The 22,170-nt window shown below is 65.5% G+C and overlaps 1 protein-coding gene and 1 non-coding gene across 3 annotated transcripts; one reads left to right on the top strand and one right to left on the bottom strand.

The window, feature by feature from the left end:
* The first annotated feature begins 1,003 nt into the window (after positions 1-1,003).
* SLC39A4 (solute carrier family 39 member 4) lies at positions 1,004-17,672 on the top strand. Of its 2 annotated transcripts, XR_008444055.1 has the most exons (13): positions 1,004-1,579; positions 4,729-5,013; positions 7,549-7,753; positions 8,504-8,754; positions 9,908-10,079; positions 10,441-10,613; positions 11,006-11,167; positions 11,804-11,911; positions 12,340-12,394; positions 13,641-13,793; positions 14,131-14,318; positions 16,576-16,997; positions 17,047-17,672. XR_008444055.1 is itself a non-coding variant. In XM_054020386.1 (12 exons), exons 1-12 carry the CDS (start codon positions 1,370-1,372, stop codon positions 16,705-16,707), a joined length of 2,094 nt encoding a protein of 697 aa, XP_053876361.1. In that variant the 5' UTR covers positions 1,004-1,369; the 3' UTR covers positions 16,708-17,672. The 2 variants fall into 2 exon arrangements, 1 of the variants encoding a protein (XP_053876361.1); XM_054020386.1 differs by having other exon boundaries at positions 16,576-17,672.
* Positions 12,847-12,919, bottom strand: TRNAR-CCG (transfer RNA arginine (anticodon CCG)). Its single transcript has one exon. It is a non-coding gene; the product is annotated as a tRNA-Arg (tRNA).
* Positions 17,673-22,170: the final 4,498 nt, after the last annotated feature.

Genomic DNA, 22,170 nt, shown 5'->3' with positions numbered 1-22,170 from the left:
GGCAGTGGTGTCTTGGCCTCGCTCCCCAGTACGGTTCTTTAACAGCTCCGCTGTCCTGCCGGTGTCGCCCTGCTGCACGGCCAGGCCTGCGTGCGGCTGGAACGCCTCCTCCCACCGGCTCCAGCGCTGGCCTGTGCTTGTATCTGCAGCATCCAGGGCTCCAGCCCGAGAGCCATGGCTCCCGCTGCCCTGCCGAGAGCACACGGCTCCGACGCTAGCACCCAGGGCAGCTGAGCTCAGTGGGACTTCACTACACCCTGGGCCCTGCTCTGTCCACATGGCCGCGTTGCTCCCAGCCCCACTCCCCCGGTCCACTGGTGCCCCCTCAACAACACACCCTCCCTCCAGGGAGCATGGGCCCCCCGACTCCAGCGCCACTGAGCGGGATACATGGGGGACCCTTCCAGCCCCAGCCCAGAATGAACCTTCCTCTCCCCTCACGTGGGGACACTAAAGAATCTGTTGTGGAGTCTAGTGGGTTAGAGCAGGGGGGCTGGGAGCCAGGACTCCTGGGTTCTATCCCCAGCTCTGGGAGGGGAGTGGGCTCTAGCAGTTAGAGCCACAGGAAGGGTGAGTCAGGGGGTTCCTGGATCTGGGAGGGAAGCAGGTCCTAGTGGTTACAGCAGAGGGCTGTGGCGTCAGGGCTTCTAGCCCCACCTCTGCATTGATTCACTGCATGACCCTGCGTGAGTCACTTCCCCCGGGAGCCCGTTCCCCGTCTGCGGTGCGTGCTGGGGCTGACGAGGCCGGTGTGAGGGTCGGGGCTCGCCAGAGCAGAGCGAAGTGCCCGTCTCCAGCAGAACCACCCCTGCTGTTCACAGTTCCCATGGGGGGACGGGGGCTGGCCTCCGGGGGAGGGAGTTAAGGCACAGAGGGGAACGGATTGGCCCAGGTGGAGCAGGGACCAGGAGCCTGTCGTCCATGCGTCTGCCCCGTGCAGGGCTTCCCTTCCTCGTGGAGGAGCTGGGGCCGCTGGGCGAATGACTGTCCCGTCTCCAGGGCCGGGGCTGGAACCGTGTTGGGCAATAGCCTCGGAGCAGGTCCTGCCTGCTCATTTCCTCCCGGCGGGGGCAGCTCTGCTGACGATGCTGGAGCGGGCACGGCCTCTGCTCTCCTGGCAGAGCAGAGCCCCGCCACTCCCCGGCGGGACAATGGGCTGGGCTGGGTAACTCGGAGCCACCTTGCCCTGCCCCTATCGCAGAGCTGGACGGGTTCTGTGGAATGGTTAACCCGAGGCAATCTCACCCTGAGCCAATCACAGGCAGCAACAGCAAATACCTGCGGGATTAGAGCCACTGCTCCCCACAGCTCTGGCTCTCTGGCCCCGGGGAGCCTGGCCGGAGCCAGCGTGGGCCTCGAGGACACTGCCATGGCGCTCCTGGTGCCCCTGGTTCTGCTCTGCCTGGGGGGGGCTGTGTGCCCGGGGCGAGGGGCGCCGGCGCCCAGCCAGGAGCAGGTGCTGCAGAGCGTGTGGGCCCTGCTGGCGTCGGGAGAAGGCTCTCTGCCCCACGCTGCCCTGGACTCCCTCTTAAGTATCCTGGCGGCCCGTGTGCAGTGCCCAGCAGTGCCGTGTGAAAAGGTAACACCGCAGCCAGGCGCGGTTCGCTCCCCTCCTTCCTCTGCGGGTCGGGAGCAAAGACTGGGTCAAACTCCAGCCCGGGCGGGAGGGGCCGAGGCAGTAGGAACGGCAGGTTCCCAGCCGGGGCATCGCGGCCAGGCCGCGGCAGGAGCGCCCCGTCCGGGGGGGAGGACGCGGGGGTGCGACGCAAGGGGGAGATGTTAAGGGAGGGGGCGTGCAGGGATGGCTCTGGCCGGAGGAGCATCTCCCCAAGGGATGGGGGAGCCCTGGCGTAGCCGGTGCATTCAGAACTGGCGCTAGCATGTGCCGGGCAGGGGTGGGAGGATCTCCTGGCTGCCCCGGCTGGTGGCTGGGATCCAGGCCAGCTCCGGCACCCACACCGGGAGGGGCAGGGAGGCAGCTCCTTTGTTCCTGACAGTTTGCCATCACTTAACCCCATACTCCCCTGCCATAAACACAGGGCATCTCTCCCCAGACACAGAACCGGACTCTCAGCCCCGTTTCCCTGGCAGGTTCCTCCCCGGGGCCCCCCCTGCACCAGCCCAGTGTTCACTAGTGTAGACGGGAGCAGGCAGTTCAAGCCCCTTGTGAGCAGAATCAGCCCAGACTGGCCGTGGTCGGTCTGCAGGGGTGGGGTGGAGCTGGGGACCTGCACAGGGGGCTGGGGCAAGCGCCAAGGGGCTGCCAGGGCAGAGCCAGCCTGTGGCCTCGATTCTATTGCGAACGTCTCAGCTGCGCCCGGCGGGCTCCGGCTGTTGTCCAGGGCTGCAGTTACTGAGGTGACTCAGAATATTACCATTGACTAGTTCGAATCCCGGACAGTCTCTGGTCAGGGAAATCCCCTAGGAAGTCAGTGGGAGTTTGGCCTGCACTGCAAGGGAGCAAGGCTCAGAATTCGCCCCTCCCTGCTGCCAGCGGGAGCCTGGCATGCCTGCTTCGCACGGGTGTCCATGGCCAACCAAGGGGCAAGGGAGGGGGCATCGGGCCTGTGCTCCGCCCAGTGTGTGTGTGCGTGCGTGCACTCTGTGTTTGCATGCTCCCCTTGTGTCCAGCGTGTGTGCACTGGGCACGTGTGGGGTGTGCACTGTTTGCAGTGTGTGTGTATATGTGTGTAGCATATGTGCACTATGTGCATTTGTATGCAGTGTGGGGTGCGCAGTGGGTACATGTGTGTGCACACACATTGTGGGGTGCGCAGTGCAGGGTGCTCAGTGTGTACGTGGGGGGGGGTGCACACAGTGGAGGTGTGCAGTTTGTACGTGCGCAGTGTGGGGTGTGCAGTGGGGGTGCACAGTGTGTAGGTGTGTGCGCCCGCAGTGGGGGTGTGCAGTGTGGAGTGTGCAGTGTGTAGATATGTGTGTGTGTGTGCAGTGTGTAGGTGTGTGTGTGCAGTGGGTACGGGTGTGTGCAGTGCGGGTGTGCAGTGTGTAGGTGTGTGCGCCCGCAGTGGGGGTGTGCAGTGTGTGCACGCAGGGGATGTGTGCAGTGTGGAGTGTGTAGATATGTGTGTGTGTGCAGTGTGTAGGGGTGTGTGTGCAGTGGGGATGCGCAGTGGACGCGGTTGTTATTTTGCAGGGGAGCCATAGACCCCGGGCGGATCTGCTATCCCCGTGCGTCTGGGGAAGGCAGAAGCCCCCTTACTGCAGTAGTGGGACGGCTCTTCCTGGCCCCTCCTCGGGGCTGGGCCTCAGCTGGAGCAGGGGACTCAATCGCCCGGGGCTGGCTGTGAGCTGCAGGCCGGGCACTGCCCGCGGGTCTCTCCCAGGCTCCAGCACAGACCCAGAGACGCTGCCTGCCTGGGTGACGCGGTCTCAGCCCAGCTGCCTACGCTCCCCCCTCCGTGGTACGTCCACACTGCAAAGCAAACAAGCAAACCCCGGGCCCGTGGCAGAGGGTCTCAGAGCCCGAGCCTGCAGCCTGGGAGTCACAGCACCGTGCTCAAAATAGCCAGAGTTGGGGCTCTGAGACTCACCCCCCTCCTCGGGCCTCAGAGCCCGAGCTCCAGCCAAGCCTGGCGCGGCTACAGGGCCATTGCCCGAGGCTGGAGATCGGGCTCTGAGACTGGCTGCCCTGGGGAGGGCGGTGTTTTGCACCGGAGATGAACCCACTGACCCCTGGCTGGAGCATGCAGGGAGCTGGCCGTTCCCTGCTGCCTGGGACTGGGTGCTTTGCATCCGCACAGGACCCCCGGCCAGCCACGCTCGCCTGATAAGAGCTGCTGAAGGGTAGATAAGAGGCAAACGCTCCCCTAGGACAGGGCTACCCTGGGACTGGGTTATCAGTAGGGTCCCTTCCTGACCTGGACACCATTGGCCCTGTCCTAGTATCACGTCCCAGGGACGACCACGCCTGCGTGTCACTGAAGGGTGTGTCAGTGCGTCGGGCCCGCCAAGAGCTGGTGTGTGAGCTCACCGCCACCTCCCTGGAGCGAGCGAGCCCAGCCTTACCCCCACCTGACATGGGGAAACCAAGGCATGAGGTGGCAAACACAACCGGCCTGCTGGTCACGGGTCCCCGGTACCCACCGCCCCCGAGAGCTGCTGGGTGCTCAGCATGTCCCAGAATCCGGCCACACGTCCGGGTGCCCATGTCCGGTGTCCGACTGTGAGACCATCGGCCCAGCTGTCAGCGCCCGTGGTGCAGAACCCTTCTGATGCTTCCGAGGGGGAGCTCAGCCAGGGATGGTGCCCAGGGTCCACCCTGTCCCTCTCAAGGGGGCTGAGGGCTCAGGGGAGGGTCCTGGGATGGGAAAGGTTGGAAACCGTTGGCCTAGACCCTTCCCCAGCTCTCTGCTGCTCACTGGAAGCTCACACAGCAACAGCCCGGAGCCGGGCACTGGCAGGGTAGCCGCTGGGGATCCCAGCTCCTCGGGCCCCAGGCTCACTGCCCCAAGGGCGCCAAGGTCTGATGCTGGGGTGAAATGTCCCCTTTGAGCCCAGTGCCACACGTCACCTCGAGGGGCTCCCCACCCCGCAGCTGGATCGGGGTAGTTACCCCTAGCCCTGAGCCGAGGCAGGCGTGGCAGGGCACGCCAGGCGTCCAGTGGCTCTGCGGGCCCCAGGCCATATTCCCAGCTTGTCACTGCTGGCGAGAGGCTGCCGGGTCTCAGTGCGGTGTGGTGTGTGCCAGCTCTGCCCCTCTCCCCACAGTGCATCTCCGTGCCGGATGTCTTCACGCTCGTGGGCAAGGCAGGGACGGGCGACGCCAACCTCACGGCTACGGAGCTCCCGCAGCTCGGTGCCGGCGTGCTGCTCTACCTGACAGACCCCGCGGCCACCTGTGCTGCAGTGAGGGGCGGCCAGTGGGTGGCCGAGGCCGGGGCCTTCCTCACCAGCTTCTCCAGCGGGAATCCCGCTGCGGGGCCCACGGCGGAGAAAGTGGCGGAGCTGCTGGGAGGCATGCGGGAGAATTACAGAGACGCAGACAGGCACCAGGTAAGAGTGAGTGTGTGTGTGTGTGTGTGTGTGTGTGTGTGCGTGTGAGACTGCTCCCTGCTGGGGAATCCGGTGTGTGTCACTACTGCCCCCTACATCGGGGTTACAAAACTGTGTGGAGGGCTGGGTAGGGAAGGCTGTGCCTCCCCAAATAGCCTGGCCCCTGCCCCCTATCCGCCCCCTCCCACTTCCTGCCCCCCTGAGAACCCCTGACCCATCCACCGCCCGGCCCTTTTAAATCGTCGCCACTACCCCGGGGCCCCCCCAGCTATTTAAAGGGCCCGGGGCTCGGGCTGGAGTAGCGGCGGCTGGGAGTCCTGGGTCCTTTTAAGTTGCCGGCCTGGGGAAGCTGCCCCCTGCTGGCGTGGTCGGCTGTGTACTGGCTCTTGCTGGTATGCCGTACTGGACAGGGCCGGCTCACTTTCACCTCTAGGCTCGGGGCTTTAGCCCCATGGAGTGGGGAGCATGGGCCTGGAGAGGTTGGGTCTGGGACTTTGACTGAGGGGTGGCACTCTGAGTAACGAGGCGAGGTCTATTTCCCAGTGCTGGGTCTATAAGCAGCAGCACAGGAATTTGGAGCAGTGACGTCACAGATAAGCCCGTCACTATAACTGTGGGGTCACTAGTTACAAGCCAGCACCGTCCAGCCGTGCGATGGGCTGTTCTTGCTGCGGGTTGTGGGCAGGAGACAGGACTCGCCCCCGGCTTTGGTCCAGTGGATTAGGCTGGATTTTTGTGGCCACACGCTGGAGTCGGGATGTTAACAACATTTTGGGCACAAGCTGGGTGCGGTGCTCTGGAGGTTTGCTCTGCTCCCTGGTGCACCAGCAGCCGATGTCGATTGAGTTGTTTTGTGTACAGTCCCATTCTCTGTCCCCCCAACCCCCTCCCCCAGCACTGACTATTAAACTCAAGTCATGCAAGCCCCGTGGCATGGCCGTGCTGCCAGCTTAGAGTCCCTCTCTGAAAACACCAGCGCTCACCGCCAGGCCCGAGTGCCCCAGTGGTTCTGTGTGCCGGGATCCTGGCCCATTGCAGGCCCAGTGCCCTCTGCGCACGAGGCCTGTGCCAGTCAGTGGAGTGCGGATGGGGCCAGGAGTCTGTCACCCCCCCTCCGATCACCCCTGCTGACTCGAGCCACCGGGTCCCAGCCGGGCTGCCCGCGTCACTTGCCGGTCGCCTTGCCCCGGAGCAGCGCAGGCAGGGCCGTGGGACAGTCTGGGTGGTGCCAAGGGCCACCCGAGAGCTGGAGCGAGGCAGCCGCGTGAGCCGGGCCCTTTCCAGCCAAGTGGCGCTGCCGGGGCTGCTGGCGAGAGAGCTGGGACTGCGGCCAAGGAGGAAATTGGCTGGTTCCACCTGTTAGCAAACAGCTCCTGGGACTAAGGCTGGAACTGGCCAGCAGAGCCCGGTGGGGGTGTCCAAACCACCAGCTGCGAACCCCCCCCCCCCCTCGAACCCTGTGTAGGGAAAGGGGCTGAGGTCCCCCCGGGAGCCTATGGGACACCCTGATCTGTCGCTGTCACGCTAACACCTTGCCCTGCTCCCCGAATCACCAGATCTCACCTCTAGGGCACGTCTCGCGGTACCTGGGGGAGGGTCCTAAAGCTCCAAGCCCTGGAGTCAGGGGATTACGGGAGACTCGCAGCGCAAACGCCCAGCAGCTTCCAGCCCTCCGGGCTGCTGAGAAAAGCAGGAGACGGCCACCCCCCGAGCTCCCCGTTTGGTATTTCTAAGCCCATCCCATTGATGGGGGGCCTGGATCAGGCATGTCAGCTGCTGCTGTTCTCCAACACCCCTAGCTGGGGAGCTGGTCTTGACCCCCAGGCCTGTGCCCCCCAAGCCACAGGACAGCTCCCAGAGACTGTTGCAGTGCCCGGACTCATCTCCTCTTGGGGGGCACTTTCTCACTCTCCTTCCCCTGTGTGTCTGTGACGAACTGGGACTGTTCTTGCTGGGGTGTGGGAATGCTGACAGGGGAGTGTGACTAGGATGGTCTGCATCGGGGGATGGGAATCTGCCCAAGGGAACATACCTGAGCTTGTAATATGAGAACCCAGGAGGGGGTTGGAGGTCAGGTGACTCCGGGGCCCGGGAAACTGAACAAAGGCTGTGGGAGGGGTCGCGGAGAGGGGAGTGCTGGAAGCAGGCTGGAAGGAGGCTGGAGAGATGGCTGGGAGGCAGAGATGGCTCTGACCCCCCAAAGGGGGGTGGGCTGGCATGCCCTGGGACCCCAAGCTGGACCTAACTGAGGGGGGCCCTGTTGTCTGTGCCTGCAAGACCTGTCTTGGACTGTATTCCTTTCATCCAAATAAACCTTCTGCTTTACTGGCTGGCTGAGAGTCATGGTGAATCCCAGGAAGCCGGGGGTGCAGGGCCCTGAGTCCCCCAATACTCCGTGACAGTGTCCCACCCCCACGCCGCCGAATCCACCCCACACTCTCCCGCATGGTGACTGGGGGAGCCCAGACCCACGGGGCGGAGGTGGGGCTGGTTTGGGACTGGGAGCCGTTCTCATCAGCCCTCTCCCCCCCCCAGCCGTGCCTGGATGCGGAGCACGTCCTGCAGAAGAGCACCGCGGTCTCCGGCCGGGTGGCGGCTGACGTGGCCGGGCGGGTGCTGGTGACGGTCACGTACCACGTGCTGCTGGGGGACTGCTTCCACGCCCTGCCGCCCCCCCACTATTTCCTGGGGTACATCTTCCGTCGCTACGGCAACGAGTCCCAGAACCTGACGCTGGCAGGTGAGTCAGGTCAGCCGTGGCTGGGGGTAACCGAGGGCTCGGTACCCCCCACACCTGGCTCCTCCTTGCAGGGCCCCAGAATCCTTTGCAGCAGGCCACTGGGGGAGGGCTTTGCTGAGCCCCTGCCCCTTGGGAAAGGCTGGCACAGGGCGATGGGTCCTGCGGCTCTACAGCTCCGTGGCCAGCAGGTGCTTGGCACGGGTTTCCCTGCCACCGGGCCGTGTGCCACCTGCTGGCTCCAGGTGTGAGCAGGGTGCCCTCCGGTGGCAGGCTCAGGGACGGCCACGAGCCCGGTCCCTGCCAGGGCTGGCGCTGGTTCCGAGAGGCCCCCGGGCACAGCCCCGCTCCGCCCCCCCGCAGGCCGATGGCGTCACGCAGGCTGCAGTGTCCCCATTGCAGGCCAGAGAGCTGGGCTCCCCCGCAGCCTGGCTGGGCTCTCCCCTCGCCCCGGGGGAGCCGGGCTCAGAGGGGGAAATTCCTGCAAAGCCCCGTCCCAGCCCCTGCCGCAGCAGTGCCCTCTCCAGGGTCGGGGGGAGCAGCCGGGATGTTCCACTCCTGGAGCTCTGGGCAGCTTGTGCGCCAGCATCCCTGGGCCCCAGCCAACTCTGAGCCCAGGGGGTGAGCCCTGGGGTGGGGGACGGAGCAGGAGGCTGCAGTGATGGAGCTGGGCGGGGGGCTGCAGGGGAAGGGGCACTCCTGCCGAGGGGCGACTGGGCTGGGAGCGGGCATGACGGGCTTGGCCTGTGACAGGCCTGACCGCACTGATGGGCCAGCTGGCCTTGGGGCCAGAGGACGAACACACGGACCATCACCATGACGACGAAGCACACACCGATCACCACGAGGAGCCCACGTCAGCTCCCCACGACAGCCAGCGCCCCGGCAACCACACAGCCCCCGGCGATCACTTGGACGCGCACCACAGCGACACGGCCAGGCGGCTGACCCGGAGCCTCCCCGGGCAGAGGGAGCCGGACGATGCCAGTCTCGTCTGGGACACGGTAGGCAGCGGGGCTACAGCTGTCCCCATGCCGGCAGTCCGAGGGACCCGGAACCCAGGGCAGGGGCATCTGGAGAATCATCGGGTTAAAGGCCAGAGGGGCCCAGATCAGAGTCTGACCTCCTGAGTGTCACAGGCCCCCAGCACCCCCAGGCGAACCCCGCAGCCGAAACGTGGCCAATGCACCACAGCCCACAGGCAGAGCACAGCAGGGACCGCAACGGCAGGGCAATGTCCCAGTGAGCTACACCCAGCTAATCCTGCAAGTGACCCACACGCTGCAGGGGAAGGGGAACACCCCGAGGTCCCTGCCAGCCTGACTGGGGGAAACTCCTTGCCCACCCCACATGTGGGGGTGTCAGACCCCGGCATGTGAGCAAGAACCAGCCAGCCAAATGCCAGAGAAAGGGACTGGCCTTGCCCACCCTGCCCAGTGCCCCATCTCCAGCCATGGCCATTCCCAGTGCTTGAGAGTAAGGAGATAAATCCTCCCAGAATACACTGGGGAAGATCCTTCCTGACCCCGCCGGTGGCCGGCTGAAGCCCTGAAGCAGAGACACAAACCGGAAGTGAGCCCCAGCTGCTGCCCCCTGCCCCCACCATCACGAGCCACCCGCCGGAAACGCGGCCAGCTCTCTCCTTCCTAACCCCAGTTCACTTGCTCTCCCCACAACCCCTAGTGGGAGGCTGTCCCCAGCCCCAGAACCACAGAACCCAGGAGTCCTGACTCCCTCGCCTCCCAGGGCTGAGAACAGGCTTTCTCAGGGCCGTTGGTACCGCCTGGCAGTAGCCTGGCTGGGCAGAGGCCTGGGGAATGTTTCCCACCCGCGTTGGAGTTTGGGGCCGGAGTCGTATCCTACTGTCTGGTTCACAAGGGGCAGCCACAGCCCTCGGGGCAGGAAGCAAAGAGCCACCAGCCCAGGCAGTGTGGCAGCAAGAGCGTTGTGCTTGGTCCATGGGCTGGCAGTGAACCTGGGCAGGGCAGGCGGAGAACCAGGAAACCGTCTGGGGGTGGGCTGGATCCATGTCGCTGGAGCCGGCACGAAGCCCTGGAGAGGCCGCTCTCCTGGCTGAGGGCTCTGGGCCGCGGGGGGCTCAGATCCGTGGCTTGGGTGCCGCCAACTCCGTCAGTAACTCCCCATCTGTGTTTCCAGATGTGTCTGAGCCCCGGCGACCTCCTGGAGATTTACAGCCTCGACCCCGACGCAGGGATCTCTGGCCCGGACTTCACCAGCCTCAGCCCGGCCCTGCTCCAGCAACAGCTCAGCGGGGCCTGCTCTGTCCCTCACCTGAGCACGCCCGGCGACCGACTGACCGAGGCAGAGAGTGAGGCCCTGTCTCCTGTGCGGGGCCCCATGGCTGGGCTTGGCGGTGCCCGTGGGTTAGAACAAGGGGCAGCCCCCGGGGCGTGCGGACATCTCTCCATTTCAAAGCATCTGGGGGTGGGGCGGGAGGCGGTGCCCACGGGGGCACAGCCCCTAACGGCTCGGGACTGAGGACAGTGCCTTGGCCCCTGCCCTCTCCCGTGTCCGTGCCCTGCGGGGGCAGACCCCAGCTCCTTCCTGGCTCAAGTGCCTGGGGAGGAGCTGGACGGGGGCATCTGGCTGCCTGGGATTTCCACGTCCGGCCCTGTGCAGGGCGGTGCGGGGCTCCGGGCCGGGATGGGTAACACCCGCTCTCTGCGCAGGGTACATCTATGGCTCGCTGGCCACTCTGGTGATCTGCCTGTGCGCGCTGCTTGGCATCGTCCTGCTCCTGTGCACCGCCTGCGCCAGCGCCTACCCTTACGTCATCCAGGGCTTTGTCAGCCTGGCCGTGGGCTCACTCACTGGGGACGCCCTGCTCCACCTCATCCCCCAGGTGAGCAGCTGGGCCCGCTCACAGCTCGGAAATGGGCGTGGGTGAGCACCCGGGGGGCTGTGTGCCTGGGCACGTGGGCCAGTGCACATGAGTGTACATGTGGGCATGTAGGCGTGGGAGTGTGTGCACATGGGTGTGCGTGCGGGCATGTGGATGTATGGATGGGCACATGGGTATGCGTATAGGCACGTGCGAGTGAGTGCAGGTGAGTGTGCAGATGCCTGCGTGTGTGCTGGCCAGTGTCGGGGGAAGGCGAGCATGCACATGGGTGTGTGGCACTGGCAGGGGCGTGTGCTTACACACGGGGAGTGCGCAGGCAGAGAGGGGGAGTCCCCACATGCCCAAGCGAGCCCCCCCGCCTCGGCTGAGACTCCCTCGTGCTGTCGTTGCAGTTCCTGGGCCTGCACTCGCACGCAGACGAGGGACACGCGCACGGGGCTGAGGAGGCCGGGACCAGGGACACCATCTGGAAGCTGCTGGCCGTGCTGGGCGGCATCTATGTCTTCTTCCTCCTGGAGAAGTTCTTCAGCGTCCTGGGGAGCAACGAGCCCGAGGTCTGGGGACGAGGGAGGCAGGGGGCAGATGGGGGAGGGAGGTGGGGTATTTTGGAGGGGTGGGGGGCACAGAAAAAGCAGGTGCTCTCCCCTGACAGTCAGCACTGACCCCAATGCCCCAGTGCAGCACTAGGGGGCGCTGTGGTGCAGGGAGTGGGACGGGGGCTCGGCGGGGGGCGCTGTGGTGCGGGGAGCGGGACGGGGGGCTCGGCGGGGGGCGCTGTGGTGCGGGGAGTGGGACGGGGGGCTCGGCGGGGGGGCGCTGTGGTGCAGGGAGCAGGGCTCGGCAGGGGGCGCTGTGGTGCGGGGAGTGGGGCGGGGGACTCAGCAGGGGGCGCTCTCCCCCGGCAGTCAGCGCTGACCCCCCATGCCCTGGGGGTGGGGGTAGTGGGAGCTGTGCTGCTGGAATGGGTTAAAGATCTCCTGGCCCTTCCCCGCGTCTCAGCCAACACCCCGTCAGGCGCTGCCTCCCTGCCGTTCCCTGCAGTGCCTGTTGGGCACAGGTGGCGCGGGCGCTCCGTGCTCTGGGCTGCGGGTGGCTGTTGCACCTGCCACGCCCCCGAGGCAGGTGCCCGTGGGCCACTCCCCGTCGGTGCCGTGGGGGGCGCTGGGTGAGCTGTGTGTGTTGTCCGGCAGGAGGAGGCTGGCGGGGGGCACCCGCACGACCACGCCATGTCCCTGCAAGTCTACCAGGCCGAGCAGAGGAGGAAGAAGCAGGAGAAAGGAGCCTCGCAGGCCGACCTGGTAAGGCCCAGCCCCCAGGATGGGGCGGGGAGGGGGATGACGCAGGCTGCAGGGCAGGGCCAGCCAGGTGGGCCTCACCCACTGGGCAGCACCAGGTACAGCCCAGTGGGCACGTCTCTGAATGTCGCCTTGCCCTTGCTACCTTCACGGCCCGGCACAGCTCTGGGGCCGGCCTGGCAGTGAAGGGGTTAAGGGGCAGCTCTAACAGGGGCCGTGCCTGCGTCCGGCTCACAGCTGGATGGAGCGGGGCGCGTGTCCCATGCCAGCTGTGCCTGGCCTTGCGGGGGGCTGTGGCCAGGGGTCCCAGGCTCACTACTCAGGTGAAGGTCTGGGCCCCACGGGGCACCCCCAGGCAGCTGCTGCCAACAGAGGGCTCCCCGGGGTGAGGGCCAACCCTCATGCTCCCTGTCTGTCCCTCCCTCCTCCAGGTCACCGCGGAGGAAGCCAGTCTCAGAAAGACGGGGCAGGGGAGACGCAGCCGGGGTGAGTGACTTAGTGCCTCTGCCCTGCAAGAGGCCCCAGCCTTGTGAGCCCCTCGTGCCACTCGCCAGACCCAGCAACCCCCACCCCATCCCAGACCCCCTAATCAGCTCCCAACCCCAGACCCCCCAATGAACTCCCCACCCCAGCCCCCGAACCCCTCCACCAGACCTCTGACCCCAACCCCCACGTGGCGGGGCTAGGCCAGGGAGGAAGGAGCGGCTCAGGTACTGGAAGGCTGGTGCTGAGGAAATCCCTGGGGTAGGGGCTACCCTGTGTCTGGGGACCAGGCAGGTGGGGCCCTACAGCCTGTTACCCGCAGCTCTGGGGCGAGCCAGCCAGGCTTCCCCTTTCTGACTGCTGCTCCTGCCTGGTGCCCTCGCCCCACCCCGAGACACCTTTCAGCTTCTCCCCCAGCTTAGCGGATTGGGAAAAGCAGAAATATTTGTTACCCCCAACCCAGGTGGGACTTGAACCCACAATCTCCAGCTCCGGAGGCTGGTGCCTTATCCATTAGGCCACTGGGTCTGCAGTGAGGGACTATCTCTCACACACTGGCATAATGAGAAGGGCTTGGCAGTGTTCTGCCCCAGCAGAGGGACCAGGCCTGGCAGGACTTTCCTGCATGGGGCCACGTGGCTCCTCGGGGCTTCATGACCCATCCTGAAAGTATCCGCCGTTCACTGCTGTCAGAAACGGGAACCAGGGCCACTGGGATGAGACTCTGCAGGACGAGGCGGGCATCCTGAAAAGCTGGGCCTGGGGGTCTGGGTGGGTGGGACAGGGGGCCCCAGGCTGGCTGGGTCTGGGGCAGGGAGTCCCAGGCTAGTTGGGTCTGGGGCTCTGTGGCAGGGAGCCCCAAGCTGGTTGGGTCTGGGGCAGGGGGCCCCAGGCTGGCTGGGGCTGGGGGTCCGGGGGTCTGGGGCAGGGGGCCCCGGGCTGGCTGGGTCTGGGGGGCTGGGTGAGGCAAGGAGGTCCCAGGCTGGCTGGAGCTGGGGGTCTGGGGCAGGGGGCCCCAGGCTAGTTGGGTCTGGGGCTCTGTGGCAGGGAGCCCCAGGCTGGTTGGGTCTGGGGCAGGGGGCCCCAGGCTGGCTGGGGCTGGGGGTCTGGGGGTCTGGGGCAGGGGGCCCCGGGCTGGCTGGGTCTGGGGGGCTGGGTATGTGGGGTAGGGGTCCCCAGGCTGGCGGTGGTCTCTCCATTGGGAGGGGACTGGCCCCTGGCCCAGCCCTGACTGCCCCTCGCTCCGCAGAGCAGCGCATGATCCCCTATATGATCACCATCGGAGACGCCATCCACAACTTCGCCGACGGGCTGGCCGTGGGGGCTGCCTTCTCCACCTCCTGGAAGACGGGGCTGGCCACGTCGCTGGCCGTGCTGTGCCACGAGCTGCCACATGAGCTCGGTGAGCGGCTGCCCCGGGGGTGGGGAGTCGCCGGAGGCTCAGCCGCACTGGGCCGCCCCGAGGCCGTGCAGGGGGGTTATTCAGCCCAGACCCCATGAGGCCCTTCCCAGGGACTCCAGTCCGGGACCGGCTCAGAGCAGCTCTTACCGGGCTAGCTGGGGGGTGACTCCTGGCCCAGCCCAGGCCAGCCAGGCTCCGGCTGGGCCAGTCCAGGGGAGGTGACGCCCAGCCCAGGCTGGCTAAGGGCGGCTCCTGCTGGCCTGGCGTAGTGGGGGGTGACCGGCAGCCCAGGCTAATGGCAGCCCCCCCTGACGTGGTCTCGTTCCCGCCCTGCCAGGAGACTTCGCGGCCCTGCTGCACGCGGGGCTGAGCGTCAAGAAGGCCTTGCTGCTGAACTTCAGCAGTGCCCTGACCGCCTTCCTCGGCCTCTACATCGCGCTCTCGGTGACGACGGGCGAGGAGTTCCAGGCCTGGATCTTCACCGTGGCCACGGGCCTCTTCCTCTACGTGGCCCTTTGTGACATGGTGAGCGCCTCGCACGCAGGCGTCCCCGGCTACTGACCCCTGCCCTGCCCCCACGCCCAGCTCGCCAGAGGGGAAAGGTCCGAGCCCTAATCCAAGGGTCCCACTGAGAGCTGAGTCTGGGAGGGGGGCAGCCCAGGGGTGGGCTAGCCGGGGCTGCGGGTCGGGAGTGAGGGGTGTCGGCGGAGCTGCGGGACGGGGGGAACCTAGGGGTGGGCTAGCAGGGGCTGCGGGTCGGGAGTGAGGGGTGTCGGCGGAGCTGCGGGACGGGGGGAACCTAGGGGTGGGCTAGCAGGGGCTGCGGGTCGGGATTGAGGGGTGTCGGCGGAGCTGGGGGAGGGGGGAGCCCAGGGATGGGCTAGCCGGGGCTGCGGGTCGGGAGTGAGGGGTGTCAGTGGAGCTGGGGGAGGGGGGAGCCCAGGGGTGGGCTAACCGGGGCTGCGGGTCGGGAGTGAGGGGTGTCGGCGGAGCTGGGGGAGGGGGGAGCCCAGGGATGGGCTAGCCGGGGCTGCAGGTCGGGAGTGAGGGGTGTCGGCGGAGCTGGGGGAGGGGGGAACCCAGGGGTGGGCTAGCAGGGGCTGCGGGTCGGGAGTGAGGGGTGTCGGCGGAGCTGGGGGAGGGGGGAACCCAGGGGTGGGCTAGCCGGGGCTGCGGGTCGGGATTGAGGGGTGTCGGCGGAGCTGGGGGAGGGGGGAACCCAGGGGTGGGCTAGCAGGGGCTGCGGGTCAGGAGTGAGAGGTGTCAGTGGAGCTGAGGGAGGGGGGAGCCCGGGGTGGGCTAGCAGGGGCTGCGGGTTGGGAGTGAGGGATGTCAGTGGAGCTGCGGGAGAGAGGAACCCAGGGGTGGGCTAGCAGGAGGCTGCGGGTTGGGAGTGAGGGGTGTCGGCGGAGCTGGGGGAGGGGGGAACCCAGGGGTGGGCTAGCCGGGGCTGCGGGTCGGGAGTGAGGGGTGTCGGCGGAGCTGGGGGAGGGGGGAACCCAGGGGTGGGCTAGCCGGGGCTGCGGGTCGGGAGTGAGGGGTGTCGGCGGAGCTGGGGGAGGGGGGAACCCAGGGGTGGGCTAGCAGGGGCTGCGGGTCAGGAGTGAGAGGTGTCAGTGGAGCTGAGGGAGGGGGGAACCCAGGGGTGGGCTAGCAGGGGCTGCGGGTCGGGAGTGAGGGGTGTCGGCGGAGCTGTGGGAGGGGGGAACCCAGGGGTGGGCTAGCAGGGGCTGTGGGTCGGGAGTGAGGGGTGTTGGCGGAGCTGCGGGAGGGGGGAACCCAGGAGTGGGCTAGCCGGGGCTGCGGGTCGGGAGTGAGGGGTGTCGGCGGAGCTGTGGGAGGGGGGAACCCAGGGGTGGGCTAGCCAGGGCTGCGGGTCGGGAGTGAGGGGTGTCGGCGTAGTGGCATGGGGGAGGGAGCCTAGCACTGGCTCTCTCCTCAGGACTGGGTGCCCCTCGTTTTCATTAGCACAGAGTTCTCCCCTGAATTCAGTGAGGTGACGGGGGCAGAGCGCAGCGGGTGCCAGAGCCTGGCGATGGGGGGGCAGGGCCTGCTGCAGAAGGGAACAAAGGGCCCCTTGGCTCAGGGGCCAGGACTGCGCTCGCTGGGCCCCTTGTAAACCCTGCCGTCCTGGGGGAGCCCAGAACCCCCCCTGTGTCACTGCAGCCCCCTCCGTGCCCTGTCACTCCCTCTCTGTCCAGCCCACGAGCACCACCCGCCTGCTCCCGGCCGGGGGGTTCGGCAGAGCTCCCCAGCTCCGCAGGCTGGCGGGGGTGCAGCAAGCCCGCTCCCCAGCCAGGGTGGATCCCAGCACCGCATGCGCAGGGGCTGTGGTGCAGAAAGCTAGGTGGGGACTTGCTAGGGGGTGCTTTCCCTTCAGGGTCCCTAACGGCTGTGGTGTGCCGGCCCAGCGCTAGGGGGCGTAAAATGCAGGCCCCTGATCTCGTGCACTCAGCAAAGCTCGCCGGGTACTTTGCTGCTGGGGCCTTAGCCCCCTGTCCTGGCCAGACCCCCGTGTGGGTGCTTCCCTTCGGCCCCCCGCAGTGGGATTTGTCTGGGCAGTGGTGCTGTGGCCGTGAGCCAGCTGCCCTGGCTCACCCCAGAGGTGGCTGCATGTCAGTGGTGGGCACTGCTGGGAGAGCTGTGGGCCAGGCGGTGCTGTAGCCTCTGACCAGTCGCCCCCCCCAGGTCAGAAGGGCAGCCGGGGCCACGCGCCCCAGGCTGGCTCCGGATCGGGCCCGGTGGCTGCAGGCCCTGCCCTAACCCCCCCCTTCCTTTCCAGCTGCCGACCATGATGAACGTGAAGGACAAGCGGCCCTGGCTTCTCTTCGCCCTGCACAACCTGGGCCTGCTGGGGGGCTGGGCCATCCTGCTGCTGCTGTCCCTGTATGAGGAGAACCTCACCCTGCTGTGACTCCTGCCCGGCCCCCCATGGCCCTGAGCCCACAGGGGGAGGTGGGGCTGCTGCCAGGGGGCCAGCGGCGCAACAAGCAATGGGCATGACTGAGGGGGCTGCTTGTTACTGATGCCCGGGGACCATCTGCCAGCGGTGGGGTCCCTGGTAGGGGACGGGCGCCGCACAGAGCACCCTGTGCCCATTTGTGCTATTTATTGGGAGAGCAACACCCCCCGGGCCCTGCGCAGGCACTCAGAGGGCTGGCACCGTTCACACCCACCCCCCGGGCCCTGCACGGGCACTCAGAGGTGAGGCACCGTTCACACCCACCCCCGGGCCCTGCATGGGCACTCAGAGGTGAGGCACCGTTCACACCCACACCCCGGGCCCCGCACGGGCACTCAGAGGGCTGGCACCATTCACACCCACACCCCGGGCCCCGCACGGGCACTCAGAGGGCTGGCACCGTTCACACCCACCCTCCCGCATCTGAAATAGCCCCCCCCCGCCCCCGAGGGTCGCCCAGACTAGCAAGGAGGAGTGGGTCGAGGAAGAGGGTCCCCAGGTCAGGCACCCCAAACACAGATTTCATGGACACTCCTCCCCTGCCCCAAGGATCGCCCCTCCCGCAGCACTGCTCACCCAGCGCAACTCCGCTCCCTGGGGCTTGGCTCAGGTCCTGTGGCCCTGCCCCCTCAAACTGCCCCAAGTGCTCTGCCCCCACGCTGCTGGGGACAGCCCCACTGGACAGGGATGGCCTGGGGCTCCCTGGCAGGTCCATCGCTTGCTCAGCCCCACACCCCAGCCGTGGACCCCAAACTCCCCCCACAGGGCCCTCTGCCCCACACCGATCCCATGTGGGAAAGAGCCCAGCCACATGCCGCCCCTGCTCACACTCGGCCCTGCCCTGCAGGAGTGGGGAGAGGGGACGGGGCTGGGAGGAGGCCACCCGCTTGGTTGTGCCAGGGGATCTGTGACGGCTCGTGCCCATCTGCCCCATGGACAATAAAACGGTGCGTCTCCCAGGCACTCTCTGCCTTGCTGAGGACTAGGGTGGGGCTGTGATGGGCCTGGGGCAGGGGGGACTCTAGGAAATAAGCAGGCCTGGCAGTGGGGGTGGGACGTGCCCGGGCACCTGTGCCAATGGGGCCCGTAAGTGGCTGAAGATTCCAGCCCTCTCTGGCAGCTGCTCAGAGCCGTGCCAGGGGCTGGCAGGTCACAGGGCCAGTCCTCAGGAACGGGCACTGCCTAGGCGCTGAGTTTTCTTTTCCCCCGGGGGTGCTGCACCCCTGCTCTGTCCCAAGGCCCTACCCCCGCTCTGCCTCTTCCTGCCCCCGCTCTGCCCCCTCCCTTGAAGCCCCACCTGCCCACCACTCCCTGCTCTCCACCCTCCCTCAAGTGCCGCCCCGAGCCGTCTGTGGCTGCTGGGTGCAGAGCACCTACTGTTTTTTTTCCGTGGGGGCTCCAGCCCCGGAGCACCCATGGAGTCGGCGCATATGGGGCACGGCCCCAACCCCCGGCACTGCAGGCCCTGGGCCAGGAGCCATGTGGGCCAGAGTCTCAGGAAATCTCCCAGGTCAGGGAGGGGCTGGTCACAGGCGGGACAGCTTGGAGACCAGCCCTCAGGTGCCAGACAGCCCTGGCAGCCAACGGTCTCTCTGTGTGCCCCAGGGCAGCTGGGCATAGTTTGACATCTATTTGGGGGGTCAAGGGGCTTAATAAAATGTAGAGGTCTGATTTCTGGATTTACCGAACGTTAGTGGTAGTTAAATTACAATGGACTTGAAATCACAAAGACAGTTTACATTCCTTATAATCACTTTTTATTTTAACTTAATTATTTGCCATATTTACCAGCTACCACCCAGAAATCAACTATTAACATAAAAACAAATTCTTGCCTAAGAGAACGGAGCACTCTTGTGTAATTATGAATCACGTCTCCCTGGTTTGAGAGTTATATAAGCATTGTTTTAATATAGAAATACTGTCTTCATCTTCACGTAGAAGCAATCGGCTTTCCCTTGGGTTAGATTTTCTTGGTTTTCAAGTAAAATAATTTGACGAGCCTAAATTAAAACGGAGCAATATTTTACTCAAGTTCAAACTTGTAAAGGTCACTGTCACGGAGTATTGGGGGACTCAGGGCCCTGCACCCCCGGCTTCCTGCGATTCACCATGACTCTCAGCCAGCCAGTAAAGCAGAAGGTTTATTTGGATGACAGGAATACAGTCCAAGACAGGTCTTGCAGGCACAGACAACAGGGACCCCCTCAGTTAGGTCCATCTTGGGGTCCCCGGGCATCCCAGCCCAGCCCCCCTTGGGAGGTCAGAGCCATCTCTGCCCCCCAGCCCTCTCTCCCTGCCTGCTTCCAGCACTCTCCTTCAGCGACCCCTCCCACAGCCTTTGTTCAGTTTCCCGGGCTAAGGAGTCGCCTCCCCTTCAACCCCTTCCTGGGTTCTCATGTTACACACTCAGGTATGCGCCCTCGGGCGCCCTCGGGCAGATCCCATCCTGCAATGCAGACTATCCCAGAACACTCCCCTGTCAGCATTCACAGACCACCGTGAGAACAGGCCCAGTTCGTCACATCTCTCCCCCCTTCGAGACCGAACTGAGCAGGGTCACTTTAGCCAGTGACCCGGGGAAGTTCGAACCTACCCCCGTTCCCATGGATGCCCCCGCATCCCTCCCATTCCTTGGTGAGAATTACACCAGGCCCCTCCAGGTTCACGCCCCCCCTTAGGTCGGGGGTGCTTGATGGCACTCGCAGTTCGCATGTGGGAAGGTTTATGCGGCCTGCGCCCTTTTCCCACCCCCATACCTCTGGGGTTCCAACTGGGCTGTGGTCTTCTCCCAGCGCTCCAGTCTGGAGGTCTGTGCTTTGGGCTCTCTTGGTTCAGAGCCGCCCTTTTAACCTTGGCCACCCTCTGGAAAGGATCCTTTATGCTGGGCAAGGGTCCTAAAGCTGTTTTCCCCTTGTCCCAGGCCTTCCTCCCCCTCTGACAGGGGTCACAGGATCCGCAGTACTGTCGGACAGTAACAAAGACCCCAGGCCAGTAAAAGCTCCGTAGCAGCCTCTGCTGGGTACGCCAGGTTCCCTGGTGCCCTGCGAGGGGAATGTCATGGGCCCGGCACAGCAGCTGGCGGCGATACTTCTGGGGTACCACCAGCTGCCTCCTGATCCCCCCTGACTCCATTTTCCCTGGGGGAGCCCATTCTCGGTACAGGAACCCCTTCTCCCACAGGAACCTTTTCCGGCCACCTCGTCCCATGGTCTGTACCGCATTGAGGTCGGCCAGGTCCCTTATCTTCCGCAAGGAGGGATCTCTCTGCAACTCGGCCTGGAACTCAGCAGCTGGGACAGGGATGGCCACCTGCTCTTTCTCGCCCGCTGGGTCCGAAGCTGCAGCCTCCCTGAGCCGCGTCCCTGGGCGTTCCCTCCCCACCAGCTTAGGGTCCCGCACCTCAGGCAAAGCACCCCCCCCCAAGGCCAGGGGGCAGTGCCCCTTGCCGGCTCTGACCGCGGGTCACAACTAAGGCGGTCTGGGGGCTGCTTGGCCAGTCCTCTAGGTCCCCCCCCATCAACACCTCGGTGGGCAAATGGTGGTGCACTCCCACGTCCTTGGGGCCCTCCTTGGCCCCCCATTTCAGGTGTACCCTCACTACGGGAACCTTGAATGGGGTCCCGCCCACCCCGGTCAGGGTCAGGAAGGTGTTGGGCACCACCCGATCTGGGGCCACCACCTCGGGCCGGGCCAGTGTCACCTCTGCGCCCGTGTCCCAGTAACCATAAACTTTCTTCCCCTCCACCTCCAGGGGAACAAGGCACTCGCTCCGCAGGGACAGCCCCGCGCCAACCCTGTAAACGGAGAACTTTGAATCCGGAGCATCTGGCCCCCCAGAGAAGCTAGCCTGGGGCTCTCCTCCCTCCTTAGCAGGTGGTACTCTGCCAGCCCCCCTTCCCTGGGAATGCTGCCTCTTGCCGGGCTGGGTCTCTACCCAGTCAACCCTCTGTGGGTTCGGCCTGCTCAGTCTGTCCCTGAGCCTGGGGCACTGGGCCCGTATGTGGCCCTTTTGGCCACAGTGGTAGCAGCCCATGTCCCATGGGTCCCCTTGAGTGGGTCGGATGGTCCTGATGCCGGATGTTCCCCTCTGATGGGGTTTTTCTGTATTTTCCCACGGGGAGGTCCCATGGTGACTCTCTCTCTGCGTTGTGGTGGGATTGCTCCTTTGGGACTCCTCCCTTTTATCTCCTGACCGGCTCTTTACGAACTCATCGGCCAGCCGGCCTGCCTGTCGCGGGTTCTCTGGCTTTCTGTCCACCAACCACAGCCTCAGGTCAGATGGGCACCGCTCATACAGTTGCTCCAGTACCAGCAGTTTGACCAGGTCCTCCTTCGTCTGGGCCCCATCAGCCCACTTGCTGGCGTATCCTTCCATGCGGGCGGCTAGTTGCAGATATGAGATCTCAGGGGTTTTATCCTGATTCCGGAACCTTTCCCGGTACATCTCAGGAGTCAGCCCAAACTCCCGTAGCAGGGCCTTTTTGAATAGCTCGTAGTCCCCTTTCTCTGCCTCTTCCAGTTGGCGGTACAATGCCACGGCTTTGGGGTCCAGTAAGGGGGTAAGGACCCGGAGTCTGTCCGCGGGATCAACCTGGTGCAGCTCGCAGGCCGTCTCAAAGGCCTCCAGGAAGTCATCCATGTCCTCCCCCTCCTTGTATGGGGCCATGATGCACTTATCAAAGCTCCGTGCAGTCCTGGGTCCCCCCTCACTCACCGCAGCCGGGGGTTCGCTGCCCCTCAGTCTCGCCAGTTCCAGTTCACGCTGATGCTGTCTCTCATTCTCCTGTCTCTGTCTCTCTTTCTCCTCCCGTTCATGCTGTCTCTGTCTCTCTTCACGCTGATGCTGTCTCTCTTTCTCCTCCCGTTCATGCTGACGCTGTCTCTCTTCATGCTGTCTCTGTTGTTCACGATCCTCCAGCTCCCTCAGTTTTAGCTCTTTCTCCCATTCCAGCCAATTCCGCTCCCCGGATGCCGAACGCCGCCGGGAGGATCCTCTGCTGGCCGGCGAGCTTCGCCGGGGGGACCCCCTGCTGGCCGGGGGGGTCACGGCGCCCTCGGTATTTGCTGGGCTCCTCCCCACCCTTCCCCTAGGCATAGGAAGGAGGGGTCTCGGGAAGCCCTCAGCAGCCGGCTGACCACTCCCAGCTGGGACAGACACTGGTGCCTGCGCTGCATTTGCCAGGCTGCTTCCCTGAGACACAGGGATCAGTTCATTCGCGCGATCTTCCGCCTCCAGCTGGGCAATGAGCTGTTCTTTGGTGAGCCTCCCAATGCGCAGCCGCCTCTGCTTGCACAGCTCCACCAGGTCGCTCTTAAGCCGCTTGGCATACATCTTCCTGCTGGCCACTCACCGGCCTGTGTGCTCACAGCTCCCCACAGTTCCCAGGGGGCCCCCTAGTGTGCCAGCCCTTC

The sequence above is a fragment of the Malaclemys terrapin genome, chromosome 2 (assembly GCF_027887155.1).
Source record: "Malaclemys terrapin pileata isolate rMalTer1 chromosome 2, rMalTer1.hap1, whole genome shotgun sequence".
Taxonomy (NCBI): Eukaryota; Metazoa; Chordata; order Testudines; family Emydidae; genus Malaclemys; species Malaclemys terrapin.
The sequence above is the reverse complement of the archived record's forward strand: the minus strand, read 5'-3'. Positions and strand labels throughout refer to the sequence as shown.

Bases quoted from the DNA above. Each gene is read 5' to 3' on its own strand.
- SLC39A4 (XM_054020386.1), top strand. From the start codon at position 1,370: ATGGCGCTCCTGGTGCCCCTGGTTCTGCTCTGCCTGGGGGGGGCTGTG. The intron at 5,014-7,548 runs GTAAGAGTGAGT...TCCCCCCCCCAG, and splicing joins GAGACGCAGACAGGCACCAG to CCGTGCCTGGATGCGGAGCA. The intron at 10,614-11,005 runs GTGAGCAGCTGG...CTGTCGTTGCAG, and splicing joins TGCTCCACCTCATCCCCCAG to TTCCTGGGCCTGCACTCGCA.